We start from the raw sequence: 10,732 nt of genomic DNA on the forward strand, positions 1-10,732 counted from the left end.
AATTAACATGATTTTTTGTAGCTATTGTTTTTCATCAAAACATTCCACGTTTCATCCTATGAGGGCTTTTGTTTGATATCGCACAGCAAACTACCAAGTGAGCTGCTGAGATTTTTCATTTTCACCTTGTCAGCTCATTCTTCAAGTGTGAGTGGTGGTAAATTTCCTGGGTCAGAAGCAGGTGAGCTGCTGTGGAGTAGGCTGAATGGTGTGGAGCACACAGCTGGCAGCTCTGAGAGGAGCTCTTACACCAAATTATAGTGTCCACAAAGTTGTTTTTCTGGAGTGTAAACAGGAAATCAAAACATATTAAAGCACTTCAATTCACAGTATATGATTATCTACAGGGGCTGAGCCATAGTGAGGCTGCTGTAGTCAGTGGTCAGGACTTAAAGCCAGCTTAACTGTATTTTTGTAACACGTAACCAAAAATCTGGATCACATGGATAATGTACAATTTAATAACACCAAAATCTATTTCCTCTGCAATCAGATGTGCAGTATTTATTCCCACTAAATCATTGTTTTAATGCTATAAAGCATATTATTCAGGAAGTAATAAATGCTGTGGAACACTTTGTTCTCTGGTGTACAATAGTTGGTGGTAATAACTTTAAATATATCATATTTATATTCATTTTAAAGAGCAATCAAGCTGATATGCTTGTATGGAAACTAAGAGCATCTATGGAGCAGATTTTTTCAGGGAAAAATAATGAGATTCATGTGACTGTTCAGTTCTCACATATATTGTTTTCAGTGAAAGTCTTCTGATCAGCAGTAGCCCAGGCTCTCTATCTTGTTGTCTGCATTGTAACACAACATTTTTATTGCTAATTTCAAGTCTTCCACTTTGCATCAGTCCATTTTAAATGTGTTTTGGCCCAGAGACAATAGTGGCATTTCTGGCTCATGGCTTCTTCTTTGCATGACAGAGCTGTAATCTGCATTTGTGGATGGCACAGTGAACTGTTGGCATAGACAATGATTTCTGAAAGTGTTCCCAACCATTGATTTCCATGATAGAATCAAGCCTGTTTTTAATGCAGTGCCGCCTGAGGGCCTGAAGATCACATGCATCCAATACTGATTTTCGGTCTTCGGTCACAATTTGCAGATTATTTTCTTTTTGTAGATTGGTTAACCTCTGCTCACCTTTGCTTCTGAGAAACTCTGCCTCTCTAAGATGCTCTTTTCATACTCAGTCATGTATCTGAGCTGTTGCCAACGAACCCAATTAGATGCAAAATGTTCCTCCAGCTGTCTCTTTTTAGTACCGCTTACTTTTCCAGCCTTTCCCAAGTTTCTGGTGATGTGTTTCTTTCATCAAATTCAATCTGAGCTAATATTTTATAATGAAATTGCAAAATGTCTCAGTTTAAACATGTAATCTGTTTTCTATGTTTTATAGTGAATAAAATTTGGGCTTCTGAGATGTGAAAATCATTGAATTCTGTTTTTAATTCATATTTTACACAGCATGCCATCCCATGTTCTTAGAATTGGAATCAGCAGTTAAGATTCATTGACTTTGATGTCTCATACTGGTGAGACACACTTCACTTCAGTGGCCACGCAAACCCAGGTGGCAAAATCTGACAAATGTTTACTGAAGCATTTCCTCATTTACAACTGCGTGGACGCTGCAGTGAGGGTAACTGAACTGTTAGTATTTCAGGGTTGCTGAAAGTAATCCAGTAAAGGCCTAGCTAGCGGGAGATGCCGTAAAAAGTTGAAGCGTTTCAGCAGGTCATTTCGGTGAAGATGGCGTCAGTGAACATGATCAGACAGCATTTATAGGTCTATGTATGCCATGTTAAGTGTGGGAGAAAAGTCTGGAATGAGGGTGTCGCTTGAACTTGCTTTGCTCCTGCTTACCAGGGTTTGTCATAGCCATGACACTATTGATTGATAAGTAGATGAAGACAATAGTACTGTGAGCATATGACCTTGATAATGAGACTTATTTCAAAGTGTAAACATTCAGAATCTTGAATGTCAGCCATTTCCACCCAAGCGAATTAGTTCATGCCATTTGCTCTATAATGATTGATTTCCTCAACATTGCCACCACACATACGCTCATTAAAATGTCCCTAGTGAGTCGCAAGCCAATCGCTGCAACTGGGCCATATGGCTGCTTCCTTCCTTGCTTATATTGGCTGACCTCTGTACATCATGCTGACAGTTTTCACCATGCTGCTTCTCACAGATTGGACTTGTCTTCAGTGAAATCCTGCTGACTGTTGGTCCCCCTGTCATCTCTGTCTCTCAGTGTGGATCCTGGAGAGTAGTAGCCCCACCTCCACTTTGCCTTTTGTTTTCACTGTAAATATCAGCTGAAACAAGTACAGCAAGTGTTTGCAGTTCTCCATCTGTGACACCTGCAAATCCAAACTACACAGTCATTTGTGCATGCCGTGGTCAGTACTCACACTGCTACCTGGTGCTGACCTTTGAACCTTGGGGAGCTAACACAAGATGTTTGTAGTTTTATGTAGTTCTTGGCTTCTCGAAGTTCTTTATGTCTCTGGAAGAAACAGGGCAGGTTATTGTGCCATGGGGATCCTGTTCCTGCTTCAGATTCTGAAGGAGGATATATCCGTTTTCAGAAACCACTTAAAAAGCTGCAAAGGGTTTTTTAAAAGGATGATCAATAGATCTAAATCAGTCACAAGGTTTCCAATTTTAAATCCCATTAGTTTTTCAGATGGGCTTGCCTCAAGCTGAGAGTGCAGGCCTTTGAAGTCTACAGCATAAAGATATATTTAGAATGACCTGAATATTTCTTTTTATTACAGATATATTCCTATCTGATGTGTTTTTAGTATGTGGCTTAAGGAGTAAAACCAAATAAGTGGCTTACTACCGTGTGCCTAACTCCAGTAGTACTGCAGTTTCAATGGCCTTTGTTATATGGCTGTTTCACTCCTTCACGCCTTATCAGAACAATGGGCGAGTGACCAAGGTCTATTAGTTTTCGAAAGGGCGTGGGAGAAATGCATGCATGGCGTTACAGAGAGTTCAAATCACCCTTCGCTCCACTTCTTTCGGACGGTCCTGCAGAAGGCTAACACCATTTAATTTCTCCTTGGAAAACGAAGCAGTCGCACGCACCGAAGGGAAAAAAGACTAATGAAACCAAGAAAGCAACTCTCAATGTCACGTGAAAGGCGAGAAAAACCGCACGGCTATTTTCAGTAAGAGCATTTCTGTTTTGACTGAAATTGCCACGGGGGAGAGAGAAAGAAAGGCGGAGGTGGACGGAAATTACGCCGCGTCGAAGCTGCAGCCGTGCGAGCCTTTCTGTAGCAGGTAGTTTCTCATTGGATGTGTATTTTTTTTTTAAACTGCTAGATTAAAGTGACAAAAGCTAGGTGATGAACACGAGGCGCCCTCCCGGATAAATCGCAAAGCATGGCAAGGATGCTCCTCTCAGAAGAAGCAGGTGTATTCCGCCAAGTGAAAGCGCAGGACGCAGAACGGCAGCGACGCACAGCCGCCTCTGGACCGTAATCACCTGCTCCAAAGGAAAACACCCTATTCTAAGACACTGTGGCTCTTAACCTGCTTATCATCGTCATAATAACTAGATTTTCTCTCAACTTAAATCTCGTTGGCTAACCAGGAGGATGAGAGTGATGTGAAACAGCGGGACGCATTTGGAAAATTCTATACTGACAGGAAGAAAAAGTCAAGGATTGTTCTGTTGGCTTTTTTTAAATTTTAATTTTACAGCTCCGTTACTGAAGCAGCTCACTCTTATTAAGGACAAAATTATCTGCAAGGATGGCCGGGACACTCTTCTCAGTGGACTCAGTCTACATAGGAATGGAGGTGGTAATTGCTGTGGCGTCTGTAATCGGGAATGTGATGGTGGTCTGGGCGGTGAAGATTAATAAATCGTTGCGAGATACCACGTTTTGTTTTATTGTCTCCCTGGCTCTGGCGGATATTGCAGTGGGAGCACTCGTCATCCCTTTGGCCATTACTATCAACATCGGACTCCAAACTCACTTTTACAGCTGCCTGCTTGTGGCGTGCACGGTGCTGGTGCTGACGCAAAGTTCGATCCTGGCCCTCTTGGCTATTGCAATTGACCGCTATCTCAGGGTCAAAATCCCGACCAGGTAACGACGTTTTTGCAACACAAAGGATAAAATGAAGGACGGGATTGAGTCATGCATTATTTGTGGAATGTGGGGAAGTGATGCGAATGAAAATGGGATAGATTTGTTGGAGGTACTCACCAGAAATGATAGCAGAAGTCAGCACAGTTCCAGTGCTGTTTCATTGATTTCTCCATAGGTCTCGTTTCACTATACAGGAAGCTGCCAGTCTGCCAGTTTCTTTATATGCATATATATCCGCCTTCCCATGACAGCTTAACAGAGCAAGGCCAATCTATTAACTACTTTAATTAGTCTTTCTGTCATCAGGATCTCTAATGTGCTGAAGAGGTGTATAGTAACACAGAAGTGGTCAGCTTTGCTTCTCCCGCTTTGTATGTGGCGTACACATCATGCCATTCTGGGCTGGAGTAAAAGCACAAGCAGTGGTGTTGAAAAGCTAAAAGGACAAGCCGAGAAGGAAAGAGAAATTAATTATGTGAGAATATTGTCTATGAAAGCCTCAGACCCTTGTCCCCTTTTAAATCCCATTAAGTCTTCTAGGCTTACAGTAATACTCTGACATCAGTTTTAACTTTTGACTTTTGCATGTAAAGTTTGTCTGTCACAGCAGCATCTGGGTGTCCTTGCTCGGGTTACGCAAGTAGAAATTTTCTCAGGAATTGTCACTTGTTTCCAACACACATCACAGAGACTATATTTAACAATATGCTAATACAGCATTGTAACATTTTCATAAATTACATGATCTGCTGCATGCTCTGCCCTGATCTTTTCCGATCTCTTTCAGGCTCAGTTTTTCAATTATTTATTTAATTTTTTTTTCTGCACTTCTGACACAGACCTCACTTAAGGTCTGGGTCCCTAATCAATACTCATCCTACACATGGCACCTGCTACATTTGGGCTAAATTGAAGAATCTTGTTTTGCCTCAGGCTACCCTTCAGCAAAGGTCAGCCTGTGGTAATATGAGTGTTTTCTTTACAGCCAAAACATCCTACATGTTAAACATTAACCATTAGTAATCTGAAAATGACTAATCACTGGCTTACCATGATGAGCTGTATCAGATAACTACTTTCATCCCTGCCTCGGGGCAAGTATCAGGTTGTGGTCCCTGAAATCTTTTACTTACAAGACAAGACAGCAGTGACAAGACCTTTAAGCCTCTGTCTCTTTTTAAACCTTCGTCTGCCTCTTGCTACTTCTTCATAAAGAATCTTAAAAGTAATGAGAAAGCCTAGCCTGCAACACCTTTAATATCCAGCATGTGATAACAGCTTTCTTTCTTTCTTTCTTTTCTTTTTTTTAAAAGCAATTTCTGGTTTTAAGAAATTCATTAAAAAGTAACAGTCTTGCAAAGGCCAAGTATCAAAGATAAGAATTTCAGAAACATATTTTAAAAGGTAATATGTGCTGCAAGGACCTTTTTACAAAGTGTATTGGGGGTTGTGGTTGTGAAGATGTGAGTCACATCTTCTGTCAGCCCAAGGACACTGACAGTATGAAAAATGAAGTACAAAGAATGAAAGCATGCATGCCCTAACAATACTATGTGGGAAAGTGCTGACATGACGCTCTGCTGTTTACTCCTGTAGGTATAAGCGGGTGGTGACCCCTCGGCGAGCGGCACTGGCAGTCGTGATATGTTGGACGGTAGCGTTTATTGTGGGACTCACACCCATGTTAGGCTGGAACAACCTGAAGCGCTGCCAGGAGAACGGCTCCATCAGCTCCGACCTCATTACCACGTGCAAGTTTGAAAATGTCATCAGCATGGACTACATGGTCTATTTTAACTTTTTTGGCTGGGTGCTCCCACCTCTGCTGCTCATGCTGTTCATCTATGCAGAAATCTTCTACATGATCCACAAGCAGCTTAACAATAAGAAGCTGAACACCAGTCACGCAGACCCCAACAGGTACTATGACAAAGAGCTGAATCTTGCTAAATCCCTTGCTCTTGTCCTCTTTCTCTTTGCTGTGAGTTGGCTCCCCCTCCACATCATCAACTGCATCACACTCTTTTGTCCTGAGCGTAACAAGCCCAAAGTCGTCCTCTACATTGCCATCCTGCTCACCCACGGCAACTCTGCGGTCAACCCAATTGTCTACGCTTTCCGCATTAAGAAGTTCCGCTCAGCCTTCCGGAAAATCTGGCAGCAGTACTTCTGCTGCAAGGACACATCGGCTCTGGAGACCCAGGCCAGTGACAGGAAAGAGATGCCAACGTTAGACCTACAGCAGGCAACACCGCCTCTTTCTCCTCAGACAGAAATCCCTAAACCTCAGCCTCTGTCTGAGCCGCAGCAAAACCAGAAGGCCGAATCACCTCAAAAACATAAAGGACAGCCATCCTTACTGGGGCAGAATGCAGCCTAAGCAAAGGATAGAGCTGACGCCTGGAGAAGTAATGATCAGTGGGCAAAGCATAGCTCTCTCCTCGTCTAACGTGTAACATGCATTGTTACGCAGGGCTACAATGCTTAGCGGAAGGGAGCCAGTTAAATCACTGGATGAGCAATTGTCTTCACTCAGGACGAGTGTATATGCTGAAAGTTTGGTCAGAAAGAGCAAAAAAAGAGATTGCATATAAACTTGAAATAATGGAAGTCTTTTTCTTACAGTGACTGTTGGTTTATCTTAGTAACAAACTGAGAACACTGAGCTTTAACTGTTTTATTCAATTAGATGAAACAGTTGGTGGAAACATTACAAGATGTGCAATATAAGTTATTGTGGTTGGTCAGTATGAGATAATCAGATATTGCAACTTTCTTAAACGTTTATATATTCAACGGAGGCGGCAACTCTTACTACTCTATAACTGTGTGTAAGTTTAAAGTGACAGTGGCTAAAAATTTATGAATGTAATAATGTAAATATGGGACTGAAAGTAGCACAGCTGTGAATGAGCATATCTCCTTCAGGGTCTTCACTGGGCAACAATGTGTAGTGTGTTATGATAGAAAGCTTTTTTGTAACCCCTTAACTCCTTTATGCAGGAGCCCCCCCCCCGGTCATTCAGCAGTATCAATCTATAGCAGAAGGAGCGATGAATAGGGATAAAAAAAAAAACAAGCAGATGGATGCATCAAGAGGTTTTAACCTTTTAGGTGTTACGTGCAAGAGAGTCGAAGAAGGAAGACAGCAAGTCACCTGGGAAAAACCCAAGATGCACTTAAACCTCCTCCTTGAGTGGATCTCTTACTACCAGCGTCTTTTATCTGATAGTAAGAGTGGGATTTCCCTTTTTACATTAATAACAACATTATCACATCTCAACACCAGAGACAGTAGCAGCCATGGCCTTATTCATTATCTGAACTGGTGTGGGCTCCACTTTTAACTGACCCAGAAATGACAACCTGAAGATGGTGAGTATGTACTACTCTGTAAGATGAACTTTTTTCGCATTAGCCCAAACTGGGTCATGAGTAGCTTAGTAATGTAAGTATTGTAAATGCCACTGACTTTAAGACTGTGTGAGAATGTAAAGTAACTTTCTTTTGTCTCTGGAAAAGACTCAGAGCTTGGGATAAGACACTGACATTCTCCTAAACTGGTGACAATCTCTTCTGTAAGGTTAAGGCATTTCTATCACTGTCTTAAACATCTGACAGGCAGGAGCAGACAGTGAAGCTTGATGTTCGATTGACTGAAAAGACAAGGTCAACAGAAACAGTAAAGCACTCCACCCATGTGAAATGCCTACAAAGTAGAGGCTCGGTGGGCTGTAAATACATACGTTTAAGAGAAAAGTGGATGAATAAATGTTTAAAGATGTGTCTTTTTTTTAGTTAATGCAATTTAAAGCCTGGGTTTACAGCTCTGATTAGCACTGAATAGTGAAATATACATATTTGTCTTATGATTTTATATTTTTTAATAAAATGTATAATTCCTAGTCTGAATGTTACTACTGAGCACAGTGCCTATGTGCTCTATGATATATGGTTATAAAGTAAAAAGCATTTTCAGCAGTAAATATGATTTTTTTAAAACTTAAATTGAATCTGGTTATGTTTTTTTTATAAATTAAAGAGGAAATAATCACAAAGAATGCCATCATCAGTCATAGAACATCAGTGCAGTGCACATCAGTAAAAACATCACAATTCAGTCATGGTAAAAAAAAGAAAGTACATTTATAGGGTTTTACATAACAGGACATAATAAATCATCATCTAGTCCTAAGAAAATACAACCTGAGGTGAATAACAACCCAAACATATTGCAACCTCTCCTTATTTATTTAAGAAAAATAAAGCAAAAATGCAGAAGCAGTGCCTGAAAAATGAAATATAATTAAGCACACCCTTAGCTGCTCCTTAGCTTCTAAATTACACTGGAAGCAGTAAGTGCTGCTAATAAAATGCACTTGAGGAGGTGATCATCACCATGTGTGAGCACCTCTATAAAAGCAGAAGTTTTGGCAGTGTGCAGATCTGGAGCATTCAGGTGTGATACAGTGCCAAGGAGGAAAGACACCGGCAATAATCTTAGAGAAGCAATTGTTGATGCCCATCAACAATAAATAAATAAATTTAAAAAAAAAAAGAAACAAACAAAAAAACAAGAGCTTCACCTCAGAATCTGCAGGCATGTAAGATGTTAAAGCTCTGTAACAGTGTACAGGACACAGCACCATGTTTGGTGAAAACTGAAGACAGCATATTAGCTGTGCATAACAGCATGTTTTGTAGCCACAGGACCCGGGCACCTTGAAATAAATAAACCAAACACTTTTCTGTAAGTCAAAGTATTCTAAAGCCAAATGTGAGGCTGAAAGCTAAAGTTAGTCTGAAAATTGGGCCATTATACAGAACAAGAGTTGCAAGCAAACCAGAAGATCTACATCAGAATGGCTGAAAAAGAAAGATGTCAGACCTCAGTCTGATTGAAATGCTGCAGTCACGCCTTAAGAGAACTGTGTAGCAAGAAATGCTCACAACCGTCAACGAAATAAAGGAAAACACTAAAGAGAAGCGGTTCAAAATTCCTCCACAATGATGTATGAGACTGATGAATTCAAACAGAAGATGTAGCACTTGAACTTACTCCTCTAGGTGATTTAATAAGCTGGGTGTACTTAGTTTTCCATACATTGCTTATGTATTTTTGCTCAGTTTTTTAGTTATACAGTAATACAGAAACAACCAGCAGTGACTTTAAGCCAGAGATAAAAATTTATCAACATTTGATTCGATCATTCTCAATGTGCTTTGGCTGAGACTGGATGTGTATGATGTCAAAGACATTTTGGTTGTAAACTTTGGTCAACTCTGTTTTCTTACATAAATGTAGTTCTTTTACTCAAATAAAGGGTTGTTTCACAGAGTGATTGTCCCCACGATGTAATTGAAAAATAAATCATATGCTGAATCCCAGACCACTCATTTAATCAGTTACACAAATCGCAGTACAGCAGTGGGTCAAACACAGAACTGTATCTGCTGAGCGGTATGTGAAAATGGTACACTGACAGGTCATTTCTGAGTCTTTTGCTTTTTGTTTCAATTTTCCGGAAGCCAACCTTCCTGGTTAGGTTCAGTCTCATGTCTTTCAAAAACACACCATTATTTCAGGGCTAATAGTCTTAAAATAATTCCTCAGGAGTCACTGAAGACCATACCAGAGCTAAGGACAGGGAATATTGCACCAGGTGTTCAATTATATGGTCAAATTGATCTTTGGATGTGTTAATAAGCATCTGTTTTCAGTTTTGTGTTTACATTTTATTTCTGCTACTCTCAAGTGGCCGAAAGCATCAGTAAATGCATTTTTAAAAGACCTGGACTAATAGGTCTTACACCTATGTTTCTTCCTTATATAAAGTCGTGTTAACTAAGGATGCAGTTGTACTATTAAAAGATCATAAACAAGTTCTGTCTGTTCAGTCCTCTGGATCATTTGTCATCCTCTTGTAATTTTTTCCACAACAATCAGTGCTCGAATTGGTGGATATCTCAGCTTCTTACGGGTACCTTGCTGCGGCTTATCAGCGCTGTCACAGTTCTCATTAATTTTGTAGAATAATGCAGTGGGTGGCTTTAAGATAACAGTTGACAGCTGTCACTGTTCACACAGCATTTCTTCTCTCTTCTTTCTTCTCAGTCTATGAGTTTCTTTGATATTAAAAGACTTTTGAAGTTCTGAAAAAGACCAGGCAGCACAAATAAGGACTACTCACACTGTGCTGTGTCTGCAAGGGTTTATCCTTGAAAGCTGTCAAAAGAGTAACTCCACTCGCTTCTTTCTGATATGACATGTGTATAATCGCTACAGTGGATGCTGTGTGTGCAATTTTATATGACATGATGTTAAACAGAAAGCCAATAAACTGTTCAATATAATGATTCATAATAGCTTGCTCTGTGGCCCTGTTCTTATCATATTTGCTTCAATGAAAAGATTAAATATTAAGTGAAAGGAGACTTCAGATAAGAATGCCAGAGACTGGAGGAGGAAGGCAATACTGGAGCTGTGTATTTCTATTAGAGCAGTGACCTTTCCCTGCAGTGACATACCGTCCTTGGGCTAATGTTAGTGTTAACCACAAGGCCTGAGAAAGAAGAGAGAGATATGTATTCACACGGTT

At 40.4% G+C, this 10,732-nt stretch overlaps 1 protein-coding gene across 1 annotated transcript; it reads left to right on the forward strand.

The window, feature by feature from the left end:
• Positions 1-2,994: 2,994 nt before the first annotated feature.
• On the forward strand, positions 2,995-9,516 carry adora1b (adenosine A1 receptor b). The gene is made up of 2 exons (XM_003448214.5): positions 2,995-4,130; positions 5,730-9,516. The coding sequence occupies exons 1-2, from the start codon at positions 3,790-3,792 to the stop codon at positions 6,511-6,513; spliced, it is 1,125 nt and encodes a 374-aa protein (XP_003448262.1). The 5' UTR covers positions 2,995-3,789; the 3' UTR covers positions 6,514-9,516.
• Positions 9,517-10,732: the final 1,216 nt, after the last annotated feature.

The sequence above is a fragment of the Oreochromis niloticus genome, linkage group LG20 (genome assembly GCF_001858045.2).
Source record: "Oreochromis niloticus isolate F11D_XX linkage group LG20, O_niloticus_UMD_NMBU, whole genome shotgun sequence".
Taxonomy (NCBI): Eukaryota; Metazoa; Chordata; class Actinopteri; order Cichliformes; family Cichlidae; genus Oreochromis; species Oreochromis niloticus.

Bases quoted from the DNA above. Each gene is read 5' to 3' on its own strand.
- adora1b (XM_003448214.5), top strand. From the start codon at position 3,790: ATGGCCGGGACACTCTTCTCAGTGGACTCAGTCTACATAGGAATGGAG. The intron at 4,131-5,729 runs GTAACGACGTTT...TTACTCCTGTAG, and splicing joins AGGGTCAAAATCCCGACCAG to GTATAAGCGGGTGGTGACCC.